Below are 27,898 nucleotides of genomic sequence, written 5' to 3' on the forward strand. Positions count from 1 at the left end.
CAAGCAGACTGAGAACCACCCGAGTAGACACCCACTCTCCAAGCCAATCAAAGCCCTCCGCTATAATGTGACATTTACAGGTCTTCGCTTTAAGGCCAGCTTCCACGAATCCCTCCCTCCTGGAAGAGTTTGTCTTAGGTGGACTAAAGATCATTTCACATGATCCCACAAATAAACGGCTGTATGTGTTGGCACCTCCTGTAGGACAGGATAAAGGAAAGAAGTGATAGTTTGTGGGTCTCAACACACAGGAAATGTCTTACCACAGTACAACAAACGCTTGCCTAGTCTTTCTGACAGAACTCCACATCAGAAGAGTAGAAATGGACTATGTAAAGAATGCAACAATATCTGGCACATGGATTGTAGGGTAGAATGAGAAGGTGCCAGAAATAGGGTCAAAGGGTAATCAGTGAAATCTGTTTGTAAAGCTGATACGTAATAAAAGAAAACACTGCAGCAAGAAAAAACAGGAAATCTACAAGGACGGCATCCATGTGAAATGTGAGTACCCGACAAATGCTGTTTCCATTTCATTTGTTTTTATGTCTAACTTGTAATAAATGCATGTTCACGGATGTTTCTTATTTATGTGAATATACAAGCTAAACTAAAACATACGTGTGAGTAAACAACAGAGAAAGAAGGGTAGATGGCAGAGCAGACTGGAGCTCCCTGTGGTGTTGATGGGATTGTTAAAGCTCTGGCCATTTCTAGAAACACGGCCGGATGGCTCAGCCAAGAACACGCACACATCTGGTCTCTATATAGTGTTCTAGTGAATGAACAGAACAGAGGACAAGACTGATGTTCTCTTCAGGGAGGTTCCTATTGTTTTCCCCTTCACTGCGGCTCCCATCAGTGGAGAGATAGCTGTGGTAAGGACACACTGAAAATATTTTGATACTAAATAGACATTATTGCGATAACAATAATAATGTTGAACTCTTGGGTTAATCTTGTTATCAATGTAGTTGATACCTGCATTATTTTGTGAAACTGACTCTGACTTTAACATGTTTTCTTGCTTGGGTTCTTGCTTTATGTCTGTTTTTCTTTGTTGCCAATACTATGTCCTCTATGTTATGTATCTGCATTATTAGGAAAGATTAGGACCTCTTTTATAAATATTGAAAACGCTAAAAAAAAATAAAAAAATCACATTGTGAAAGATATTCAGCTTATGCCAAAGTTGGAATGTATAAAAACCAAAACTATGTAATGTGAGAATGTGACTACCTCTGGAATCTTTGAGCCAAACATAAATTATTGCACATCGTGGACTACAGAAAGAGTAACTTTACATAAAATGTTCCACTGCCATTGCACTTCATTATGAGCACTCCCCACTTGTGGCCACTGGAGCCGTTGGCTGCCGTAAACACAATATTTTGGCTTTATTTTATTGGATTTCATTATATTGGATTCAGACAATAGAATTTTTTTAAATATTTAATTATGGTTTTCAAATGTGATGATGGTGATTATTATGATGTAACATGCTATTTTTGTTCAACCCATTCTCTTGAAAATGTATCACTGCCAGCGCACTTCGTTGCTAATGGTCATGTAAATACACAGCATTCGCCTTTGTTGAGCCACTTCACTAGCCACAAGAACCAAACGACGCAAACCTAACTTCACATTTTGGTCACAGTAACTGTTCTGGTGTTAGGCTTCCCTCCATGTTGTTCTGGCAGTTCCACAGAGGTAAGAGCTCTGCTGTGGAGCGGGAATGACATGAACAAAAATGGTCTACCAAAATAGCACAGCAAATTAAGGGGCATGTCAAAATTAATTGGGTATTAGAGAATTTGCCTGTCACAAGATTGCAAAAAGACAATAGTGTATTATGGCTGCTTCTGTCGTGCATGGAGGTGTATTTGTGCACAGAATATTTTAGGGCTGGGAGAGACTGTTAGGAAGTTTGTGGCATTATCTCCCACATTTGACACGTTAGTGCATTTTGTCCACTCTATGACCGCATGCTTTTCATCCTGCCTTCAAACTAGGCAGTTCAGAACATGTATAAACACAGGCCTTTAGATGTGGTCTGAGGACACTTTTTATGAACTAGTTTGTTTTGCAAATATCCTGACCCATAATCTCAACATTCATCTGAGGCTGCCTGGAACAAGGACAACCACAAATTTATACGGGCAGAAATCTTACCACAATGTAACCGTGATACCGAACAATTATGCAATATTACCTGCTGCTATTCATGCCTTGCTATTTTAGTAACAATACCCAAAACCAGTCCAGCATTGCAGGAGACCTGAGGAAGCATCTGCTGCACAGAAACAAACTCCAACATTGCTTTAGGGGAAGCTGAGGGAGAGCAGATCGACAGGCTCAGGAAGGCTAAGGAGAGGGTTTGCCACAAATATGTGAAAGAGAGTGCTGCATGTGAAGGACAGAAACATCAGTGTCTAATGGGTCCAAACAGTGGTAAAAAAAAAACAGAATGCACACACAGAGGTTTCCTTTTTCAGCTGCAAATGTAAAACCAGCATCTCTACTTCTGACACGTCAACACTGCGGTGAGAGGAAAAGAAGAGGTAAGGGAAAGGGGGAGAGGGCATCCTCTGGATCTCAGAGGTGGAATGAATAAAAATAAACATTAAAAAAATAACACAAACATCCAGAAGGGTGTGAATGGTTCCCTTGATGCGAAGTCAGTCTTCTTTCCAGTAAGAGGATGTTGACTGGTCACATATTTATGTTTGGTCTAGCACAAGAGCTCCTTTATTTGACTGAGCTGATATTCCCGTAGACATGCAACAACAAATAATGCAGTCATACCCTTTTTGTTAGACTTGGTGAATGGCCTCTGAGTAACCATGACTACTGTTATCCCTGACTTCATAACATTAATGATACAGTGCAAAATTAAGGGTTTACCTTTAAGACTGAAATGTTCAAAAAGTGGAGGCCCCTTTGTGTTTGCAATGTTTTGACCCTGTTTGGGACCCTTAAAATACCATGTGACCTCAATCTGGAGGGGCCCCTCTTCTCATTAGACCTATACTTTGGCCATGGTCCTGTTATGCAACTGTACCAGTTAATGTAAGGTAATTCTCCCTTGGCCAAGCATATTATCCTAATTTTGTCCTACTTCCATTCATCTACCCTCAATACAGTGTTGATAATAAACACGTACTAAGAAGTGAATTACGAACCTAATGGACCCTCCTTAGGCAGACCCATAATAAAAGCTATTAAGTTATGACAGGAAAAGGTTACTGGGATAGAAAGTGGGATAGAAAGTGAGATTTATGCCACTGAATTACTCATTACCACCAACTTGACAAGACACAGTCAAAACATGCCTTCTCCACTTGTCTGTTTTATGACTGTGACTGTGTCAGGTTAATTGCTGCCATTCAACAACTGCTGTGACTCATTTATTAAAAATCTTCCAGGAAAAGTCACCTTGATACGACGATTTCATGACACCAGCCCCCCTCACCCCGTTTTCCAGGTCGGATGACTTTGCTTGCATACCCTGTATAGGCGACTGAATGTGAATTTGCAGCACAACTATGCTGTGCGAGATCAATATTTCCATTTTAATGTTATTACGAAAGCCCTCAGCAAAACTGCATCATCATCATCTTTGTCATTGCTATTAGTTTAAAATTAACATGTGGTTTTAGAGCCAAGGGGCTTTGTGATGAAAGCGCTCAGGTAAGTGGAGACGCACACAGCAGCAATTAAGTACACTCTTTATGAAAGTGCAGCACTGCAGGGTAACACTGTTAAAAGAAAGCTAATGTCACTAAAGGTGCATTCTTTACACTCAACTACACAAAAGCAGATACATATTTAGCTCTGAGTTCCTCTTACGAGCACTGTGCACAACTGTGCACACGGCCAATCCTATACAGCATACCTGTCACTACCACCTGTGATGGAGGAGGGGGGATCTTCACGTTGCAAATGCCCAATCCCTGTCCTCCGGCTCACGTTTATATAACATTATGAAAGGGCACAGGTGTGCCGTGTTTGTGTGGTGTGTGGAGTGTAATAAAGTCTGCATCCATAAACAAACATGAAGGAGTAACTAGAGCTAGATGGAAAAGGTGATTAATCACAAACTTTAATTAAGTTTACCTGTAAATGTTTAAAACCAAGCTGAAGGTTTTAATGTGAAAGTAAATAACACTTGTGTTAAGCAACAAATACCTGATGTTTGTTTACGAATCAGGCTTATTATCTTTAGCATTATTTTACTCATTTACTTTTTTAATAAGCTGGTTTAGATGGTACAAATTTAAATATATATATATTTATATGTACATATAAATTTGCAGGAACTGTATTACCTCGTGGGCCTTGTGATTTATGACAATGTCATTATCATGTAATCACAAAGCTGACATTGTAAAGGTGTGTGGCATCAGAGATCATGCAACATCTCAAAGCATTTCAACTTTCATTAAATTCATAAAAGGGTTAAAAGCCACAGCCTGACAGCTCATGCTAAATCTTGGCTCTCGCCCTGAGCTGTCACATCTCTACACTCATCTTTCAATAATTCCTCTCTATATGTTGCCATAAAATATAATTTATCTGCTTAGACAGTTTGTGCGGCCCGGCCCACTGGCAAAACAAAAGGAGCATGTGTGTGTTACAAGGATGAAGGATGGGATGGGAGGTTTCATGACGTTTCATGCTGGCCAGGGGGGTAATGATTATGAGTACCAAGGATCATCATTCACTCCATGACTAAGTGGAAATGGAGAACAGCCAAAGAATTCGAAAGTAGGCGAGGCAAATGGGTCCTCTCAACACCATTGTCACGAACCCTTCATGAGATCCTCATGAAAAAAAAAAGAAAAAAGAGAGACAATAGGGCGGGACAGGACCAAAATTATGGAAACAGAAAATGAGTAAGTGGGAATGTGGGAAAAAAAAAAGCAGGGGCGGAAGACAAAGATAAAAATCAGGGAGACTTTCATGGTCAGTGTCATTTCTCAGTGTTGGAAACCCCTTAAGACCTTACTGACGAAAGTCTGCGTAGTTTCACCAGAATTTCTAAGTCAGCGACGCCATATTTATAGAAAACCTGTCGGCCTGTTGATTTCATACACACTAAATGAATCAGTCATGACTGACAAGCCTAATCGAATGGCCAGAGCGGCCACACGGACAGGATGCCTGAGTAGTGACGGGATTGCACTGTATGAGCAACCACGTCAGGTATGATACAGAAACCCGATGAGGAAGAACTCAGGTGGTTGAGTGGTTGTAGACACATACCATGTAATGACAATGTACCGCCTCACTCTGCCTGAGTTTCTTGCTTCCCTTAATGTTGTACTACAAAATAAACACAAACATACCCTAAAAAAGAAGGCCTCATGATTGGAGAGGCCCCTTGTTTTAACTGTAAAAAAAAAACAAAACACTTTGTTCAGCTGAAGCAGATTATGATCTCTGTTTTGACAATGCGGCTTAAATGATTAAGTAAAACCTTAAAATATCTCCTATGTCAACCAAAAAAAGAAAAAAAAAATCACATTATTCATCATGTGAAGTGTAAATCTCACCTCACAGAGTTAGCCTTTCTCCCCTCTGCCTTCATGAAGACTTTCACATGATCAGATGGGGCTTGCACATACATCTTCAACCTGAAACAAAAATTCATCACAGGGGGTTAGAGACTCACACCCAGCCTCACCACAGAGACACAAATAAAAGACATGGGTACATTGACTGTGCAGAGTTTTTTTTTAAGGTGGCCAAGGTAAAGGTCACAACACAAAGAGCTCATTGAGTGTACCTAAATGTAGGCAGGACCTAAATGTACGCCTGTCTGGCATGCTGACTGATATATGTACAGGCTCTGACTGAAGTATCTTGTGTAAGGGACAATCACCCATGCGACTGACAGTCAGGGCACCTGAGCCCACTGTAAACAGCCAGCCAATGGGCCAAGGAGAGTTAACCTCCACTCACTTGAATCTAGACTAAGCACAGGCTGTGTCTAAATGGCTGGCTCTGGGCCAGGTCAGGTGTCTGTTTAAAGAGGTACACCAGTCTACAATATGCTTTTGCTGTTGGTTTTACAGTAGCCCACTCACTGCTGACTGTTATCAGAACAAAGCTTAGGTCAGAGGAGTCAGATCTCTGAGAGGTTCAGATTAGAAACACTGAGTGTTCTGCAATCAAAGAGGCTGCCTTGTTTAAAGACTGAAGTTCATGTTGGGAGAAACAAGAGCCTGGGAAATGAAAAAGAAAGTGAAGCAAGAGCAAAATTACAAAGATAAATGTAGGAAAGTAAGATTGTGGGAATTAGAAAATGAGGGGACCCCATCCGGATCCAGTGTGAGTGAAATTGGATTGAGCTGCTTGAAATGAAAGATCGGGATAGAAAATGACACGTTCACTAACTGAATTTTCTCCCCAGTTGCACTGAAATAAATTAAACCTATTAAAATCAGCCACTCAACCTATTCATCTCCTCTATGGGAAACACGTACATTCAAGTTGAGCACAATTGTGAAAACGTGAGTGGGCGCAGAATAATAACGAGCTAAATTCATCACACAAGGTCACACTCTACAGCTAATTTCAATTTTAAATAGAAAATAGATTTGAAATTTGTGGTGGAGAGAAAAGGAGTCTTCAAAATAAAATACTTAGCAAACACGAATCTGTTTCGAGCTATTTTTTGTGTCTTGATCGTTTCCTTCGTACTCGGGCCTCTGGTACATGCAGACTGATTTGCACTTAGTCTGTAACTGAGGCATAATCCCTAAACACACTGCTGCCAAACTCAATTACAGGAGCTCTGGTCTGCCGTGCAGGCGACAGAGGACCCGCTACAGGTCATCAAACCCAAATCTGCAGTCAAGGCTACAAATGGCTGATATTTTTAACAAGGGCTGCAACTAATTGATTACTTAGTCTAAGAAATGTTTTAAAATAGTGAAAAATGGCATTCACAGTTTGTCAGAGGCCACAGTAATGTCCTCAGTTAGCTTATTTTGTCTGACTAATGGTCTAAAACCTTAAAATATTCAACCCGCTGTTATATATGACAAAGAAAAACAGAAAATTCCAACTTGTGAGAATGTTTGGCATTTTTGTTTGAAAAATGACTATCACTACAGCTGCATTTCAACAGCAATTACAGTGAGAAATTCAATTAGCTTTGTTTTCTCCGCTCACTTTCCCAGTTGTAATGAACAAGAGATTTGTTTGAGCGTGGTTGCCAACTTTTCAAGAGAAAACAACGAGCTGAGCAGCAGTCATTATCCTTGAAGTGAGAGGTCTTTCAAGCCATATATCAAACTAGTGTTGATTTCTAGGTCTATTATCACATTGTTAAGTTTTCTGTTTCTGTTCATGAGTCCAGAAACTGAAACAACTGAGTAGTTGAATTTCTACCACTGACTGCAACACATCAATGAATCCGTATCAACACCAACATCACCCTTATTAAGTGTATCAGGTATCAGCTAACCATAAGCAATGCACGCCAGAGCTCCCTGCTGTTTGTAAGGGTTTTGTAACCTCATTACATTACTAATAATCCTACAGTATTACACAAGAATGTGACGAGTGAAAAAGTCGAATGAGTTGGTCCAGACATACAATCAGAACAAAAATATTACATGGAAAATATTAATGGGACAAAGCTCACTTTTGTCGTGTCACAGGGTCGGATTCTGAGGGGTGGATGTAAGAGGTCAAGACCTGCTTCAAGGTTTGCCTGTCAGACACCCTGAAACGAAAGAGATTGTGGAGGAAAAAAGCAAATGTGTGTTAAAACACAGAAACTTTGATAAGTATATTATTCAGGAAACTGAACACTGTTTTGTAACTCACCTCCTCTGACTGAACTCTGTGCTGCTCTGAGGAAAGATGAGCTTCAGGTGCCACATGAACTGTTTTTCCCTGAATGAGACAAAGAGAAACTCATTTTTAATTTCAGCATCTTTAAAAACAGTAGTGTTTGATGTCTGTTCTTCAGCAAAGACAGATGAGGTCACCAGTGCTCTCACAGTATCCGCTTCAGTCAAACACAAATGCCCTTGTTTAAATTCAGAGCATAAAATGGATTCAGTCTTAATCTGTCCAAGACAATACGCCTGGCTGCTTCCAAGATCTTGTCCATCTGTGTGACTGTGTGTGTGTGTGTGTGTGTGTGTGTGTGTGTGTGTGTGTGTGCGTGCGTGTGAATGAATAAACCAGAGTTGCCATGGACACCATGACATATACACTCAATACTAGGACACCAGCTGGTGGATATCACATAATGATCACCTCTTCTGGGGTAATGCTTTGGGGCAGTAACTATAAAGCGTGGTTGGGTTTTCTGGGTTGCTGGGCGTGCTCTACAACCAAACATTTATCCCGCTAACAGCTGCTGTGCTCATATCTTCTACTGTCACCATGATGCAGAAATAGCCAACAAAATGTACTAATATCAAGCCGTTTGGGAGATATGAATAACAAGTTGTAATTCCACCCTTTTTAATCATTCAAGAGTTGAAGTAATTACCAGTAACCTGCTGAATACTGTCGCTCACATTTGAACTAAGGCTCGTTTTACAACTATTTATCATGTTTGATTAAATCTGACTTTACAGAGAGGGATAACTCTTTGTAGATAAACCCAAATGAAACACAGTAAACGTAAACTTGTTGATGCCCCCATGAATTAGAGCATAGCCTTCTGACAAGGCACCAGAAACTCCCTTCTTCCAGAGTCATCTACCCCACATACTGAGTGCTGAACATAACTACAAGGACGTGTTTTGACCAAGACCACAGCATTTGCCATATATAGGGTGGAGCTGATTCATCCACCTCTTCTCCATCAGAGTAGGAGGATGGAGGCCTTGATGGATCTGAGGAATGAAGATGAAACATAGACTCTGAAAGACGCAGCGCTTAATTGTAAGGTACATGTAAGAAACCTTGTTATTAGGGCTTTAGTACTCACCAAGAGAGATTTAGAGCACAACTTGGAGGTTTCTTTTGACATCTTTAATATAAAAGTTTTGTGTCCTTTTAGATCTAAAAACAAAGCTCGGCACAGCTATCTGCAGGAAAAAATGCTTTCCCTTTGAAATGAGAGGAGAATTCTGCAGCTACAGTGCAATCACGTTAATATGCGACAATTCAGTAATGTTTACTATGTTGACATATGTGCAGTTTAATGATAGATCAGTTCATTAGTTAGTCAATAAACAAAACCCCTATTGTGATACTTTTATGCAAAAATGATCTGTATCCAGCCTCTCAGCTGTGGAGAGCTTCTTCTGTTTTATGTAATTGACAATGAAATATCTTTGTTTTTTTAATCAGGCAAAAAAAAATTAAAAATAAAGAGGTTGCCTTAGCCTCTGAGAAAATGTTGTCTAGTTTTTGGCAGTTCAGAGAAAAAAAATAATTAATTAATTAATTAGTACAATAAGTTACTGTTAGTGCAAGTGTAAAAGTTCTAGAGGTGGACCTTCAAGTCAATAGAGTCACTAAGTCTCTATTTTACATCTCTATATCTTTATATCTCTGTTTTACTATGGGTCAAAGTGTTGGCCACCCGCACTGCTGGACAAGTCATAATGTAATGCAGCTACATCGAGGCTCAGATGGAGTCATGTCAAAGGATTCTGAGGTGAGAATAATTTGGATCTAAGATGAAATACGTATTTTGCATCAAGTCTGTGTATTAGTGTCCATATACGTACTTGCAGGACTACAGCAAGTGCTTAATAATATATGTTTCACTCTCTATTATAGAAAAGAGTAGTTCAATGTTTGATATATTTTCTGCTTTTGCTTGGGTCACGTTTGAGCTAACAGTGCCTTTTTGTATTAACAGGTTCAAGCTACAATGGACTAGCACAGCAAATACTGGTCAAATAAAGCAAAGGAAAGATGTAAAGAACATATTCTGAGAAATAAAACGTGTCTTTTGACACATGGAGTAGAGCTGGTGTTGTTTTGTTGATTCAGGTGGCACCATTATACAACAGGGACCCTGTTTTTCTTTCCTTGAAAACAGAATCAGGATGGGTAGGACAAGTTCTAAAGTGGGGAAGTATGTGCAGAACTGGGAGAACACCCAGTGAAAGGTGGTTATGAGTTTCCACCTGGTTGTAAGAAGAGGGTGAAGGGGTGAAGCTGTAGGTAGTGAAGGCAGCAGCAGGCACTGCTTGGGGATGTAGACAAGGGTCTGGAAGGGGATTCCCTACGTAACTGTAGGAGGTACCTAACACCTCTAACCCCTTAGTCAGAGGAATTTATGTGTTTGCTTAGTTCTGGCTGAGTTTCCTCTTCGGTGCGTCAGTGTATGTGTATTTGCATATATGTGAAGGTGTATGTGTGTGTTTGTACATGCAAGCAGATGAGGGTGGAGCACCAGGTGTGATGCCATTATTCTGTCATTACGGCAAATGGAAACTATGTCTTTCGATGGAATTGGAAGGGGCTTGCCCAAAGATGCATGCAATCATTTCAAGCAAGGCCACAGTGCATACCTGGGATAAGTGCCATCATTCAATGTCCGGAAAAACGAGGAGAGAGAGCGGCATAAAAAGTCAAAACAAAAGCACCAACAGTAGAGGATGAGTGCAATGAATACCAGAACCTCCTTAAAACTAACAGAATACGCTCCCTAGTCCCTCGGCAGTTACTGCTGAAAGGCCTTGGGTAAGGTATTTAAATGCTAGGAGAGAGCAGAGGTAAACAGTAAAAAGCTAGTTGTACAGTACAGCTCCCTAATACACAGAAACAGTCCTGAAAACAAGCCTGTTTAAATCACACAGATTATGCTGAAAGGTTTATAACCTCAACAGAATTCCATGCCAAAAGAAATCTGCTATGGCCTGCATTTTAAGGGCATTTTTCCTTCAACAGGGATTATTCTTCAAACAGCTTGTTGGGTCATAAGTACTAAGCCTAACTAAATAAAACAGGATTCGTACATGGCCAGAATAGAGTGGGAAATGTAAACATGTTTCATTACTAATACTGTACGAGTGATTAACTTCTTGTTACTAGGGACAAAACCTTATTCCTTCAAATCTCTCAGTTCATGAGGGATCGGTTGAATGGGTATCAATCTGTATCTGTATGTGTGTTTCGTGAGGAAGGATATTTCCCAGAGTCCAGATTTTCCAAGGGTAGTCAGGGCAGTTTATCATCAGCACTGGAAGTAATATTGTGAGCTCCGGATTCAGATTCTGTTTATTTTGTCATTCTAAAACCTCTGTGTCTTGAGTAAAACACCCTGGGGTTTCAAATTATTTTTCAGAAGTTTGAGTAGCATAGGCCACCTATTGCTGCTTTCCAAGTGGCTTCTGTTTCCTCTTTCTTAAATTGGCAGAACAATCGCATTTTGTTTCCCTCACTAGGTTATTCAATATTTACACAATAAGAACAGCTAAAAATCACTCATCTGCTCCTTTCATAAAAACCTGACACACTTAAGGTCAAGTCCTGAAGCGAGACTGAAAAGTCAGCAAAAGTGCGAGTGATGATTCAGGACAGATTTTTGTCTTTCATATTAAAAAAAAAATCTTCAGAGGAAGCCTGAACAGACTTGTAACTGTTTTCACCTCTCCAGAGGTGAAAACCCTAATAACAAACCCTTCACACATATACAAACATACACATACGGTTACAGACTGATGAGCAGTCAGCAGCTCAGTTGTGAGCTGATAGCAGTTAATTGGTGGTGCAGTGTATTAATGAAATTAATGTCACGTAATTAATGAAAAACATTTTAAACAACTTTTTAAACAGGCATGTTTTCACTTAACTTAAGATAGACAGCCATACCCACATCATGCAGTGACTGGTAAGGTGTGTGAGTATGAAAGAAAGGCGGTGTCTGGCTACTTCTGTCATTTTTCACATGCACAGCTGAGTGCATGACTATGAATGCGTTTGAGGAGAGACTGTTCTGAACAGTTATCGTGTACTATTCATTGCGCTGAAACAACAAAGGAATGCAAAATTAAAAATTCTCAGAGAGGGATCAGGTGGCAAGTTCTGCCATCAAGTTCAGTCATTAAAATAGGTATAAAACATTCTATGTGTTCTGATGACATATCATACAAACTAGTTTGTTTTAAACATACTGGACCTCTTAGCATTTCAGGATGCAACTTTGGCTGCCATGATTCATGACGGAGACTGAGACACAAAGCAGACTCAGAGGAGGATTGATGAATTCATTAACATCTACGCACTCTGTTGATCAAGTGATTGTAGTTGCTTATGCCATCAACAGAACAGAGCAAAAAGTCTGACTGGTGGTCTGGCAGTCAGAGCAGAAATCCATCTGGCTGGATTAAGGATTGGACAGATCCAACGAAAATGGCGCAACATATGAAACCATGTGTCCCATGTATCTGCCCGTCAAAAGCAGATGCCAGAATTGGGGTGGCAAGTGGGTGTCAGTGGAATAAGATGACAGGGCTTTGGGGCCTTTCTACAGAAATACAACAAATAAATCCAGTATCCAAAGCTACGGCTGGATCCACAACCTCAGAGTGTGGAGTGGCTGAGAGATTGATAGACGAAAGAGAGAGGACACAAAGATTACAGGCAGCTGCATCTTTAGACTCCTTCTTTACATTCTGTCTTGAACCCTGGATTTTGGACAAATGCTGCAGTTTTAACTAACGGGTGTGCTTTTCTGAAAAGTCCAGAACACAAATATACCAGCATGTGCTAGGTTTAAGTACCTGTGTGAATGTGAATGTAATCACATTAGACCATTGGAAAGTTTGGCCTGTTTGGAAAGTTATAAGAAGGTTATAGCCTATCCTAACATCCCAGGTTATTAGGATTAATCCTCTGGTGACCATGAATGTCTATACCAGATTCCAAGGTAATCCATTCAATAGTTGTCAATATATTTTGCCAATGTAGCCATGTCTAGAGCTAAAATACCAGTGTGGATTGGATTGGGAAAAGGTTTCATGGCCAAACGTCATTAACTTCTTCTGCCCAAATTACAAAACTATATAATTAATTCTGAACAACATATGGAAACCTAATCATTACAATTCAGTCAACCAAACACGACACACAGCAAGTTTATATTCTCTGTAGCTCATGCAGCACACTCACATCTCCGGTTAATTTACAGTTTGGAATTTCGCTCAGAGCCACAGAGCAGCACGTAGTCCACAGTTATGTGGCCAATTGTGATGACAGCGTTCGCAACACTGATGAAACTGCTGCTTGCCACTCTGACGCGAGGTTTGCCTCAGATGGCAGCCGGCACTGACGCTGTTCTGCATCAGCAGTGGTTAATCAAGCCAATGACAGCCAGAAGGCTGTCTGTTGGAGTCTAAAAAACATTTGACTAAAGCTGCTGCTGATTGTTTCATTTCAACTTCATTTTTGGAAAGTAAGAGTCTTAGTGAATGTGAGTGCGCAAAGTGAAGTAACAGTCTTTCCCTGCCATGAAATCTGTGGTGAAATATGACTGCTTTAATTCACTACTGCATTTATTCATCAAGTGCAATATTTCATACCCTACTCAGGTTTCTACAAACCTGTGATGTACATCCCTGCTACATTACAGCATTTTCAAAATTGCATTAATTGGCCTAATGGAGGTATTAAAATTATAACCCTTCTCCATTGTCCTAGTACTGCAAGCTTTCACTTTGGCATGTTTTCCACTTCACCTTCGCAGCAGGAGATAACTCTGCTGATCAGCTGTATTCTGACTGGAACAAGATCAAACCGTTATGTATTGGTGATGATGGCAAGTTCACTATGTTCTTTTAGCAGTGAGCACATGCATGAGATAGGAATCAATGTGACTGAGAGTTCTGAAACTCTGCCAAAAAACAAACATGTACCACATCCTTTGCCCTGCTACTGCAGCTGTAATAAAAATCTGGGGAGGGCTGCTGAAGTATGGCTGACTTAAGACCAGAAAATGATTTTCGAGCATGTAGGTAAGAGGATGTGCACAGTCTTTCAAATCTTCTTTTTAAAGACTGTGATTTCAGTTGATCGTCAAATAGGCTTGCTTGAGGCTCAGGTCCAAGCAAAGCATTGTTAAGATCTGGGAGGTGTAACCTGTGGTTACACATAGCACTCTTTTTTGCACAGACCTGCATAGATGTTTACAATGACTCTTTCACAGTAACTGGTCTACATCTAGATATTCATTTCTTTGTGCTTTTATGTTGGCAGATAAGTTTTGCATATTGCGAGGGAAGGTCAGAAGGTGAAAGTGTTTAAGATGGTCATCATAGAGAGGGGAAAGGGATTAGCTGGGTAGAGGTAATCAGCAGGCGACCATCTAGTAGAAAAAAACAAAAAAAAAAAGTATGAGAGCATACCCCTTTCCTTTAGCATGATAACATAATTGCATACAGCAAGAAAGAAAGGCTTTTACAGACTAAGCAGTGGCAGCATGAACAAGCAGATGCTGGCAAAGAGTCGGATGACAATCTCTTCATTCTTTTGTGGCTCTGTGAGAAGCTGAATGCAGGAAAATGGAGGAGGAGATGGCTACTTTGACTGAACAAAAAGCAGAGGCAAGAGGCAGAGTCTAGCATGCTACTGCAGTAATTTTATGCAATGGATGGCGTGTTGCATTGTGAATATGTTAACATAACTGCAGGGAGGTTTGACGAGCTAAAACCCTACATAAGGTAGGGCATCATGTGTCTCAAACAGACCTGTTTACATAATTCAGTCAGCCAAGGAAATCTATTTGGGGGTGATTATAAATTTACATCATCTACAAAAAGTATTATTAAGATATAGCACTCAGTGTCACAGTTATTTTTTCTTCAACACGTGTCGATATCTGGGAACAAAATGAAGTCTCCTCTAACCAAAAGAACTGGGTTAATTGAGGCCGATTCCCAATATATGGGACATACTGACATACATGGCACAAATCCACACCTGCTCATATTACAAATTATCTCAAGTTATTATAGAAATATGTTCAGCTATTATCCACAGTAACTACCTCTGCAATATGTTGTCCAGTCCACTCAAGCCGTCTATGAGGAAAATGCCCTGCCATGCCAGGCTGAGGCTGTAGAAAACACAATTCCACCCTAACACAACTACTGCCAAAGTTCTGCCAAATGCCAGCTATTATATACTTACCCTCCAAGGGCTGGACTGAGAGGAAGCCTGTAATTTTTCATCAATCTCTTTACTGTTCATGCCTTGTTTTTGAAATTAGTCATCGGCAAAAGGTGGAAAGAAAGTAGCTGCACAGCCATTATTTTGCATACAAACATTTAATCAAAGAGACACGTGCTCGCAAACTCACACTCACGCACATACATTCACACTTGCACACACCATCGCCAGGCAAGAAAGTGCTCTAGTCAGCTGTCTGCCAGTAATGATCCTTCTCTGGCAGTGCGAGTGCGTTGCATGAATATGTCGCTAACCAGCTGCAGTCACACTGCTCACACATCTGCTTTAAATATTATGTACTTGGTACATTCTGAAGCACATTTCTTTCCCGATCGCTCACAATTTATTGTATACCTTTCATCTCATCCCTTGTGTCCATTTGCTGGTCTGCGAATGGTACACTGTTGCGGTTAGTTGAATAATCTTCACAGTGAGACATAGTGAGACTAACCAGACTAAACAAAGAAATAAGACTGTGCAGCTGGCTCATGATTCCTCTAAGGATGCTGTCACAGCAAAAGCATAAAGACTCTTGTGTCTTTTGCTGGAGCAGTTGTGGGAATTTAGCTCACTTCCCCCATGCTGAACCTTTACAAAATAACTAAAACGTCGCAGACATACTGGTCTCATCCCACAAAAGCTTTCTGTCACCATCTGAGAAGTGTTGAGTCGGGAATGGGGAGTATGGGGTTGGAGGGTGGGCAGAGTGTGCTACTATAACCTGACATCATGTTGCCTCATCCTGAGATGTGACGTGCACATTTAACTCACTGCCTGCAAAGCACCAGAGACAGACATGACACAGTGGTAGACTTTAAGGCTGGAAAAGAGGGTGGTGAAAGGGAAAGTAACAACCTAAAACCAGCTGGAGGGACTGACAAAGGATTCTTTTAGTGGCAATCCTGATTGGCACCCAGTGTTGTCCCTGAGCATTTTAGACTAGTAAAACTTTAATACGCAGTTCAATAACCATTTTCCCACCTCTTCCCCTCCTCTGTTCTTCCACTGAGGGATTAGAGAAGCAGGGCTCAGCCTCAAAAGAAATGGGAAAATGAGTGGCAGAAGGTTGTCCAAGGAGGGAAAAAAGGTGCCAGATATGACAAGGAATCAACCTTGTCTGCCAACTGTATGCTGTTATGTGTGTTCAGTGTAGTCTAAATGCTAAAATTTGTACCTTTTACCACAGTTAATTTATTGGTCCCAAGGTGTCTTTTCTGTTATTTTTTATTCTGTCTCACAAGACAATGCGTATTTTCACATTTTGTGACACCATCGCTATTCAGATGCAGTACAAGGTCACACATTAGAGAAGTACTTATGAAAATATTGAGAATGTTTATGAATGATGAAACTAAATTCCAGCACACCACAGATGAGGTTAAGATGAGTGAACAGCTGGGTGTTCACCCTCTAAAGGATTCTTCTGAAACTAGTGTACAAGTAGTATAGCTGTACCAAGCATGCTATCAGTTCAATCTGTTTGGCCACCGGTCTTAACCTCTTATCTTAACCTCAAAGGATAGATCCACAGATTTTGGGTGTAATGATGTTCACATTCATTTTTAATGTGCTTCAAATTTAATAAAACAACATGCCTATTCAAAAAGTCTATTAAGGAATGACAAAAAAAAAATAAAACATTATTACAAGATGTGAAACGCACTTAACCTACGGATGATACCTCAACTGCCTCAGGTGACCTTATTTATATTTCATAGACGTGGGTAGATGTCCATGTCATCACCATGCACAGGACTGACTGGAGACAACCTGAGGCGAGCCAGCACTAGATACAACTGATGTTAGGGCTTAACAAGAGTGCCATCCTGTGGTTAAGGAAAACATCACTAATCAGAAGCTCATCTTGCTGCAGACTAAGCAAGACCTAACTTCACCAGAAAAGCGTAAAGTGTTGTCTTTGACAGTGACTGAGTGTATCATAAACATTCACACAGTGTTTGGACTAACAGTGGTGCTGCTCTGATGGAAATTCAAACACCCGTGACATTGTATTTGTATCACCTGAGTTTGTGCTAAAAGATATTTTGTCTTTTCTATGATACGGAAGCACCAGAGTGGGATATTTAAGAAAAGAATAATTATTTACATATTTCATTATGGTCGTGACTTCATTATGGATGTTTTTGTAGCGTTATTTAATTCAATAAAGATATTGCTGCTTATTTAATTGTGTCAAAGAAGAAGAGGGACTCACTGCTTAAGAGACTAAAGGAAGTGATAAGCCTGAGTCACTAAACATAGACAATCTTGGGTGAATTGAAAAAACTTTGCGGAAAAGCAAACATATATAATGTGTATCTGAGTAACTGTATTCTTACTTTGCAAGGAAGAAGGTCGAGTTTTCTCTGCTCTTAGTGAAGGTGGTGGGGAGGAACCTCAGTGTGATGTTCATCTTTCTGGCGTTGGCTGCCAGCCTCTTTGCCTGGACCAGGAAAAGCAAGAGACAGTTCAGTACAGTATACTAGTACAGTGTTAGAGCTGATTTGAGTTGGTTCACTAAACAGTCAAGTGACAGAAAATCAATCAGCAACAACTCTGATAATCAATGAATTGTTTAAATCATTTTTTCTCATACACGTAAATGCCACACATCTACTGGTTTCAGCTTCTCTAACGTGGATATTTTGTATGATAATAAATTCCATTTCACTATTTTCATTCTTTGTATAGTAGTGCCATGGAAAAGTACTGGTAGATATACAGAACAATTTAGAATTTTTATAACATCCCACAAAACATACCAAGATTCATAGCCAGTACAACACATCAGCCATCGGACCTTTAATAAAAATCTCACAGCAGCAAAACAACCATTGGGTGAAACAGGATGTAACTGAAAGCTTCTATTCTTAGCCTTGAACAGATTTGTTGGGACCACAGACTGGTTGACATTTCAGTTCAATGGAAAAGTCAGTGGGGAAGACATCTTCTCAAAGAACAAATAGATCTAAATACCAAACATCTGTTCTGCATCAACAAATCCGGCTGTGCAAGTTTCATTAACAGTTAAACCAAAGATGACCTGACCTTCTCCTCACTGCCCTCATCTAAATTTGAAAGGACAAGCCTTTCCTTTCTGGCACTCGTTTAGCCTCTTCATGACGTCAGACTGGCAGGTAGTAAGAGACAGTAAAGGAGATTTATTAAAAGCTAGAACTATGCAAAGCTAATAACAAATTACTGCACTTGCAGGAAAAAAACAGAATCCCAAAAATTGTCATGTGCCAAGACTTTATCTCTCGCTGAGAATGAGCCTCATTATTTTTGATTGATTTGTGACCATTGAAGCAGTCACTGCCTCTAAATATCCCATAAAAGAACATGCAACCTACCAAGCCATCAAATATCACTGTGTTGTGTTGTAGTAACAGTACAGGTGAAAGCTGGCAGGGACACCAAAAATCTTCCATAAATGAGTGTCTGTGGTTTGGAGCAACAGCACTGAGCATTGCACAACTACAGCCACAAATTATACAAGTGGAGCCATAAAAGCACAAAGAGGAAAACATGAGATTGATCATACTGGTTTCTGCTATGGTTTTTCTAAATATATTAGTTTACAGCTATTTTCACAAGTGAACTGATAATGGAGATGAGGCAGATATCATACTAATAAAACTAACTTTTTAAAAAATAAAAAAATCATACGTTTTGCAGAACATGTAAAGTTTAAGGATTTTTTAAAAGAATGAACAATGGGGCACATGCAGGGTGAAATCTTGTGACTGGTGATTCCTGCATTCGCATGATAAACCACGGGATCACTAGAAAGCTGCTCCTTAATGTCACCTTTACACTTCAGTCTATGGGGAAATGAGTTGCCTGATAAACGTGTCTTATTCTCGACTTTCATTGAAAACTGACTGTTTTTACTCCTAACTTGACTCTTCACAGCATTTGCAGAGGTCTGATAAATGGCTCCACCCTTTAGATGGTGTGTTGAGTGTTGGGTCAGTCTGTTCTTCCTCAGGGTGGAAATGGTTCAGTTTAATTTGACCCTGTCTTAACGTTCTGATTAGCTGCTAAGATTATTCAGTGCTCAGGAGAACAGTCTTGGCTGAACAGCCTGACCAGTTATGAAATGAACCCCTTTTATAACGTTTACACATGAACAATAGTGACAACAATGCAGAGAGGTCCATCTGTTTTTAGTTGTTAAATATCAAAACAATTCACACTGCTTATCAGAAACATACACGTTTCATTATTTTAATGAAACAACTACTTTAGTAAACCTTACCTAATGGTGTTTCTATTTTGTTCTTCAAGGACATAAAATTGGATTCCTACCAGTTTTAAGTTTTTTCCTGAATAGGATTTACTCACTGAAAACCCAGTATCAACTGTTTTCTACAGCAGTTGCACAGAACCAATTTTGTTTTAGATGTTTTTATCCTGCTGCCTTCATGTATGCTCACATCAATAAGAGGTCAACTTTTTCAGGCACTATGGTCTACTCTAACAGTCTATTCATCTACGGTACTTTACCCAAAATTAGGCAGGGAGGAAGACTTAATCCATGAATCAAGGACGTACTTTAACACTGGTACGAGGAGCCCGGATGAGATTGTCCCTGGTGGTGCCATCAGCAAATCGCCCTGTGTCCTCCAGAAATCTGTAGTCTACAGTACAGGTAAAATACAAACAAATAAACAAACAAACAAACAAAAAAACATGTTCAAGAGTAGCATTTCCTTTAATAAAACCACTCATTAATGAAATACACTGAAATTGTGTGCATCAACTAGCTTTATTATTTCTTATTAATAATGATCAGCTGTGTCTGCCAAAAGCTCTGAGAATAAATACTGCTAAAATTATTCTTAAGGTTTTCAGTGTTTTATTCATGGGAAGGAGTAAAGAAGATGATCACTGACCACTGAGGAGGGCCATTTCATCAAACTGTGAGAGGGACACATAGGCAGTTTTATCTCTGACCCCAGTGCATTCAGAATCTTCCTTATGTTTCTTCACACACAGCAAGCTGGAAAATATAGAAAAATATATTTTTTTAAGGACTTTGGTTTGGTGCCAACAACAAAGGAAACTCACAAACCTACAGACTAACAGCTAAATTAGTGACATTTTCTCTCACAGCAGGACGAGTATAGAGTTAGGATAAAAGTAAAAAAGAGTACAATAAATTTAAACCATCAGTAAATCAACAGTTGCTTAGAATTTTGTATCAGCAACACATTAGCCTCAGACTGCTAGTATAACGTCTGGTTAGCAATACACTGACTGCAGCAAAACTAAATGAACAAATTACAAGTCAACAATCACAAAACAGCTGTGTCTGAAATCACTCCCTCATTCACTATTAACAGATACTCAGCAGTTTAGTCTACAGCAAGCATCATCATCACAGTGTTGCCCAAATGTAATACTGCCATCCACAGAAGCCTCCTCCTGTCCTTGGGCAAAGAACTGAATCCTATGTTGTCTCACTTGTACGTCGCTTTGCATAAAAGCATCTGCCAAATGAGAAAGTGTAAATCTATGGTATTTTAACAGGGTTTTATTACTACTTCCAGCTCTACTCTCCTACATTTTTGAGTGAAATGTCTTAAATTAAAACATTACTGAAGCAAATATGATTATTCCAAAGAGCCTATAATTGGCGTTCTGAAAGATATGATTTAAAAAAAAAAAAAAAAAACTTTGGGATTTAATCCAAGCATGGAAAGACCCATATTTTCAGACACTTGCTGAGAGACAGGTATTTGGCCTGGGTAGGATAAAGACTTTATCCACAGAAACTATGTAAAAGGAATGTTGAATGATGCCCAAAACAACAAGACACAATGAGAGAAGGGGAATAACATACCCTAGTGCCCTTTGATAAATCTTAATGAAATTTTCAGGTAAGACCTTTAATATGCCATTTACTCCTTCAAGGTTATGTTGTAAACGCTTCAACGTCCAAACAACTCCAGGAACAGGCTGTGAACCATTGGCATTTAGAGTGGCATGTTGTTGTTGGCCATAAATCAAAGCAAAGTTCAGCCAGTAAAAACAAAAACACAGCAAAAAGTCAGATATAAATATTGTATTTCTGCACACAGAGGTAGAAGGGAATCTTTTAAAAACAGTGTTACAAAATACTTAAATGATTACTGCTTTTTATCTGAAAAAGCAGAGCTATTTCTTTGGTTTTTATTTGTGGTATTGGACACAGATGGAATACAGCTTTTATGTTGTACGAAATTGGATGATCTCATTGTAGAGACAAAGCAGAGGATCAAGGGAAAATCTACCCACAAACAGAACTAATCTTATTCATGTGATCTCACTGCTAGTTTTTCAGTAACTTGGTATTTCCTCTATTAGTTTAGTCCTATAATGTCCTACACTGAGCCTTCTGCTAACAGAAAGAATCAAAAGTAACAGTGCACAGGTTTGTAGAACATCTGGCATATTAAGCATTATGGTTTCAAGGACATTATGGAAAGAATATGGGTAGGGAAACATCCTCAGTTTATATATGAGGGGATCCACTGACTAGATGCTCCAGGAAATGACACGAGAATGATTCTTTATGTATACTTATGAGCAAGACATGACATAATGGAATATGTAGCTATAAAAAAATACACCATGTAGACCTAAGTACCATGAAATGAAATAAAAAATGAAATCTTGCAGTGGATCTAGAGATTGCATCTAAGAAAAAGACAGACTGAAAAAAAGATTCTGACACACTGATTTGAGCTCTGTTTGTGTTTGATGACCAGATATTGTCTCTGGGTGTGAGATGTGAGGCTGTGGAAGTTGAGTGAACAGTGTGTGGACTCTACTTTTTTCAGTCTGTCCCTGTCAGACAGCTAACACTAGCTGACAGCTGTCTGTACATATCAGAGAGATGCCTGTCAACACAAACAGTGCTGATGAATTAGTGAGCAAACTTCCAGTTTCTGTCCTCTCTGTGCTCAAAGTGATCATTGAAGTGAACGACTATACTTAGTTGAAGCATCTGCTACTGACAGTCCATGTGTAGCCATATGGGACAGCATTTTATTAAATATGCATAATAATGGTGCCCTTGTAAGTGGTGCAAGTTTTTTTTGTGTTTTTGCTCAACTGTTTTGCACGCCAGATAAGAACTATTTAAGATATTTATATAATATTTAAGAACTCCATTCGCCATGGAAAATATATTCTGAATCCACAACTTTATAACTAGGATATGTGTTTACAGCCTACAATGTTTTATATGAGAAAATATTTCTGCAACATTGTTATTTATCTGATGTAAATGGATAATCACAAATCAAATCAAAACTAACTGATTCTTGAAATTTTGCAGTAAAAGAACTGTATTACTTGTATTAAAGAGCAGCAAACTCACCTGCAAGAATGTGTAAGACAGGCAGGACACCTGTACTTTGCCTCTTCTGATCCACACACGCCACAGCTGTTGGAAACACATGTTAACACAGTCCATGCACACACTGTGAGCAGTTTTAAGGTTAAGCTGAGACAAATGGTACAAACTGCCTCTGTAAATAACAGAGGCAAAAAAAGTGCAAAACATAACCTAGTTAAATAAACGACAGGAAGAAAGATGAAATAGATAAAAAGATAAAACTAAAGTAATGATCACTGTACCAGGCAGAATTCTGTGACTGATCCTGATGTATTTAAAGGCCAGCTTGTTCAAATATCTTGGCCCAGTGAAAATGCAAACTATATTTTCAAGAAATGAAAAACAATGACTTCATTTACTCAAAAGACTTCCAGGAAATAAGATGCATCCTGACAAAAAGGTGCCTTTGGTAACCAAAAAATGTTTTTAAGCCTTCTATTCCAAGTATAATCAGTATTTTAAACTCAACAAACTGAGCCACAGTATTTTATGTTACGTTTTTATGTGTCGTGTATTGTTTCAGATGTTGTAACTGTATTTTTAATTGTGTATTAGAGTGTACTCTTTGCTTGGTTTCAGTAGCATCTTGTTGCCACATTTGTTCTACATAGATTCACAGAGCACTTTATTAAGAACACCATACTAATACTGAGCAGTTCCTCCCTTTGCTCTCAAAACAGCCTAAATTCTTTATGGCCATTCACAATATCATTACACCACCCGCAGCAACCTGGATTGTTGGTTGGGTCCATGGAGTAATGATGCTGATGCCAAATTCCGATACTACCATCTGCAGGCTCCGAATTAGTGCACCCTGTCTGACTAAACTCTAGAGACTGCTGTGTGAAAATCCAAGGAGATCAGCAGTTTCAGAAATACTCAAACCAGCCCGTCTATCTTCAAAAATCATGCCATGGTCAAAGTTACAGAAGTTACCCCATTCTGAACCAAAGCTCCTGACATGTGTCTGAATGATTTCGTGAACTGCAGTGCTGTTACGTGATTGGCACAATGGCACGAATAAACAGGTGTACAGGTGTTCCTAATAAAGTGCTGTGAATGTATTTCTTACTATACATGTTTCCTGTTCTCGTGCAGCATTTTTTTTTTTTTGGTGAGCCAAAGACAAATTTCTACTGTGATGGACAATAAAGTCATATTCTATTCTGTTCACAATATACTACAACTACACACTGCGGGCAGAAAACTGAGAGTTTAGGTATTAATTTTTATAACAAGCTAATAAACATCTAGTTAACTCTGTAGCTAGCAAACGAAGACACACGACGCTAACTGGCGTTTTGTATTTGCTTTTGATAATAAATGACATTTGATATAAGAACTACTAGTTACAGTGATTTAAACTAGCCTCGACCAAACAAACCCTGAAGCACATGAACCCGTTAGTTAGCGGAGTTAGCAGTTTGCTCCTGACTCTGTTAAAGTACTCACTTAGAGAGAGAAATCTTTCTTTTCGTCCCCTTCAGCTCTTCCTCCTGCCCGCTGTTTTCCTCTCGGCTCTCGGGAGCCGACATTATGTCTGTTGTTGGTAAAATTACAGTGCACATGACCGGAGACACACCAGCCACACGTTGGACACAACCAGGACAATCACAACAAACCCTTTTCCGGCGGCGGCCACCGGCAACACGTGGAGATGACTTCCGGTTGGAAACTTGCTCGTTGGCGCCTCCCGGTGTTGGTGCATCAGAACTACAACGACCTCCAGGGATAAACTTACTGAGCGCGAGTAACACTGAGCTGATGAGGACGGGCGAGGATGTTTGACCATATTCACAGCGCTTGAAAAATAAACAGATCATAGAAAAAGGAGAGGTTTTGTTTTAGACTGTTTTCATGACTCATCATGAAGTTGTAAGTATTTTTTTTTTCCCACTGCATTTATATTGGCGATAGAGTTACTGGCTACTTTTCTCATTAATATTTTACATTAAAAAAACATATGACAGGCTTATAAAATACAATGTATTGTTTCAGTCTGAACCAGTGATTTCCAACAATGCAATGTCTTTCAATGTCTCCCTGTCAGGTTTCAGATGTTTAACTAAAATTATATTTATTTTTAATGATTGTTGGAGGCCTGCAGAGGTTATATGGTCCATTAGTTTACTAGAAAAAAAAAAATCAAAAGTTGGAAATATTAGAGAAAAGTCCAAAAACTAATAACAGATTTGTGGATCAAAACTTTCCACTCCCTTTAATCATTTCATAAACTCTCAGATTTATCTTGTGAAGCTTTAGAGAGGGCTGACCGTTGGAAACCACTGGACTAAACTATCAGACTGTATATAAAGAAGTTACAGCTACAACTGTAAAATGCTGCACAATGATGCATCAGTATTAACAATGGGAAAATGTCATATATTATAATATATCAGTCACAGGAGACATTTTATAGCATAATGAACACTTACTTCTTACTTACTTACTTCTGATACTTTAAATAACATTTTGAATTGCAGGAGTTGTACTTGAAAAGGAGTATTTCTACATTGTGGTACGTTTTACTGAATCTGAATACACCTTCCACCACTGGACTTGGGATGTTTATTTGAAAGCCTTAGAGCAGCAACAGTGAACTGGTTGAAAACTGTGAAACTCTGTAGATCCTCACTACTTTTCATGTATGTTTATCTTGGATGAGTTTATTGTGGTGGAGTGGGGAGCCATAACGTATGGACACACTGATCATCAGGTTTGTTCCTTACTATCTTCAACACTTTGAGCAGGTGACTTAAATAGGAAATCTGTGGTAGAGCAGAATCCAGCTCAAGAAAGATTTATCAGGATAAATCCCAGATTTATCCTGCCAGAGCCTGTGTATCAAACTTTTCTTTTCTCTAACCTTTAGGCCGTCACTAATCTAAAAAGAGATTTCCAAGCAGGAACCTGTTAATAAATATACTGTATATTACTTATAAATTTCACACTAATAATTATTTTTATTGCTATTGCTATTCAAGTGTAATTTCACCCCAACTTTCTGTAAGGCATGAAAAATGTGCAGAACCATTTGTGGATAAAATGTTCCATTTATTTATTTGTCAACTTAATTATTATTTACATTAACATCCAACTTAATCCGCCAAAGTCTTTGTATAATTACACTTTGTTCAAGGTAATATAACTTAAGAATATGAAATGATGAAATTATGAAATTTGTGTGTTTTCTGACTCTGGCCTACTGTAGCTGCCAGTCCACTGATCCACCACTGAATGAACTGAAATAACAGTATGATAAGTCACAGGTGTGAACACACAAACACACCTTTAGAACATAAATACTTCTTTAGACTTAGTTGTGGTTGACCAAATAGTTCTCTGAGAGTATAACTTACTGTGATACAGTGATGTGAGCAAAAAAAAAAAAAAAAACCCAACAAGGATATAAATAAACATACAGTATGCTGTCAATATATACACAGGAAATGTAAAAACTCACTGATGACTCATTCTTTGTTGCAGCACCAATGATAGGTTTCCCCTGAAGAACCTACCACATATAAGGAAAAGCTACAAAAATATGTAGTGTATCAAAAAAAATGGTTCATAAATTAGAAATGACCAAAGCAACATAAGTACTTATACAACATAACAAATCTTGATGTAACCGGTACATACAACACAAAGGCAAAAATGACTAACTTGACATTAGCAACTATTCTAGAAAGCAAATGAGCAGGTAGAGGTAGAGCACCATCTGTCAAGATGAACAGGTCCGATTGGGCAGGACCGAAGACAAAAATATCATGAAAACAATGTAAAATATAGCCTTTGATTGGAAAATGAAATATTTAAAGCAGTCACACATTATCTGCATGCTATTGCACTCATATAAACCTTTAGTTAGACAGTGCTCCTATGTAGAGGCCTGGAACGCTCCTTCTGGTTTGGCCCCTGTGTAGGATGGTCTGGGTGTGTTTGGGGGTGAGGGGTGAGTTTTGGGGTTTGGATAGGCTGCTGCTTAGTGAGGCCCTACCCTGTGGTCAGGGATTAATATGGGTCCATGTACAGCCAACCTAAGCACCGTTTGACTGGAAATTAAACAAACTAAACACATTTTACATATTTATTTGATAAATATTGGTATACACTGTTCTCCTTTGGCCTTCTTGGCCTGGATGTTCCACAGAGATCGAGTTCCTCCTCATAGGTCTGCCTTCAATTGGACATAGGGCATTTGTTATTCTCACAAAGTCCCATTAGCACACTGCAACAAACATGGCAAACTCCCACGTATACTCGCTTCAGCTTGGTATTCAAGCTTCTCTTTGGTAGGAAGCCATTTTTAAATAGCTTTGCATTTAAGTAGTTTATGTAAGAAGGTTACAGGACGGTGATGTTGGTGTCAGAGGAAGCATACTGGACCGATTTCTATATGTCGCTGACTGTTGGGCTGTGATGTGGAAAATTCCTGTATGTCTACAATAGGTAGCTGATGACTGTCCTGAGTATGGAAGAAGAAACGTGACTGGTGCCAGCTGCCATCTTGGATCTGACAGAGAAACGATGAAGAAAGAGAAAAGAATGCAAGATGAGTGAAAAGATTCATATTCCCAATTTACAAAGTACATTTCATAAATATCAGAGAGTATGTTTGGAAATCTAACTAACTAATCTAGCTAGTTTTATTCAAGGGATAACGTTGTTCATTTATCATGTAAAATATTAAAATAACAGTTTGGAGTTCCTTCAACATAAAGAACTGTATAGTGAAACTATCTGCAAATCAGCTCTGTCCAAATCTCTTTCTGCCTTGACTTCCATAAATGTAATCAGTACATGGGACACATGGGACAAGATGTGAAAGCAGGTGCTGAAATCCTGAAGGCCAAAAAAATTAATTTGTTGAATCACTTCTCTGTCCTGCCTGTTACCTTGCACTCGTCTTGTAAGACATGTGGTTCAAGTAGTGTGTCTTTCTCAAACATCTGTTTGTTCCAGCCACGAAACCAAAGTGTGGTATTTTCTTTGTGTATGGGTCCGGTGGAGGTGAAGGTGTCCATTGGGAAGTAAGGTGGATCATTTAGGCAGTGGAGAGTGATGCTTTGACTGGCCTCCGTGCTTAATAAATGGAGAAATTTCATTTGGACTTTCCCTACACCAAACACCATCTGTGGAAGGGAGAGCACAATAAGTGGTGTGATCAATTTGTCATCATAGCTACAGTATTACAAGTAATGGAAGCATTAATCTAAAACTTTGAAATACTCACTGAAGGTTACTTAATATCAATGATGCTTTATTGTTGTATAGTCTATTCTAGATGATGTGAAAAGTTTCAAAGAATCAGCAAGGATGAAAAGATAAATGTCACAACTGTCCTGTCCCCAG

The 27,898-nt window shown here is 39.2% G+C and overlaps 2 protein-coding genes across 2 annotated transcripts in view; both read right to left on the reverse strand.

The window, feature by feature from the left end:
* znhit6 (zinc finger HIT-type containing 6) overlaps window positions 1-24,174 on the reverse strand; it is a 28,102-nt gene extending 3,928 nt beyond the window's left edge. Inside the window, exons 1-8 of the mRNA XM_041040227.1 lie at window positions 23,996-24,174; window positions 22,526-22,591; window positions 20,055-20,161; window positions 19,714-19,799; window positions 17,496-17,599; window positions 7,840-7,908; window positions 7,655-7,735; window positions 5,556-5,636 (exon numbers count right to left, since the gene is read on the reverse strand). Of these exons, the coding sequence (XP_040896161.1) occupies window positions 5,556-5,636; window positions 7,655-7,735; window positions 7,840-7,908; window positions 17,496-17,599; window positions 19,714-19,799; window positions 20,055-20,161; window positions 22,526-22,591; window positions 23,996-24,111 (710 nt within the window). The 5' untranslated portion in view covers window positions 24,112-24,174. The remainder of the gene's footprint in view (window positions 1-5,555; window positions 5,637-7,654; window positions 7,736-7,839; window positions 7,909-17,495; window positions 17,600-19,713; window positions 19,800-20,054; window positions 20,162-22,525; window positions 22,592-23,995) is intronic.
* A 1,431-nt stretch (window positions 24,175-25,605) lies between these two features.
* The window catches only part of LOC121183247 (collagen alpha-1(XXIV) chain-like), a 78,765-nt gene continuing 76,472 nt past the window's right edge, over window positions 25,606-27,898 (reverse strand). The window contains exons 59-60 of the mRNA XM_041040226.1: window positions 27,442-27,678; window positions 25,606-27,059 (exon numbers count right to left, since the gene is read on the reverse strand). Coding sequence (XP_040896160.1) covers window positions 26,913-27,059; window positions 27,442-27,678 — 384 coding nt within the window. The 3' untranslated portion in view covers window positions 25,606-26,912. The remainder of the gene's footprint in view (window positions 27,060-27,441; window positions 27,679-27,898) is intronic.

Source organism: Toxotes jaculatrix, chromosome 6, assembly GCF_017976425.1.
Source record: "Toxotes jaculatrix isolate fToxJac2 chromosome 6, fToxJac2.pri, whole genome shotgun sequence".
In the NCBI taxonomy this organism is placed as follows: domain Eukaryota; kingdom Metazoa; phylum Chordata; class Actinopteri; family Toxotidae; genus Toxotes; species Toxotes jaculatrix.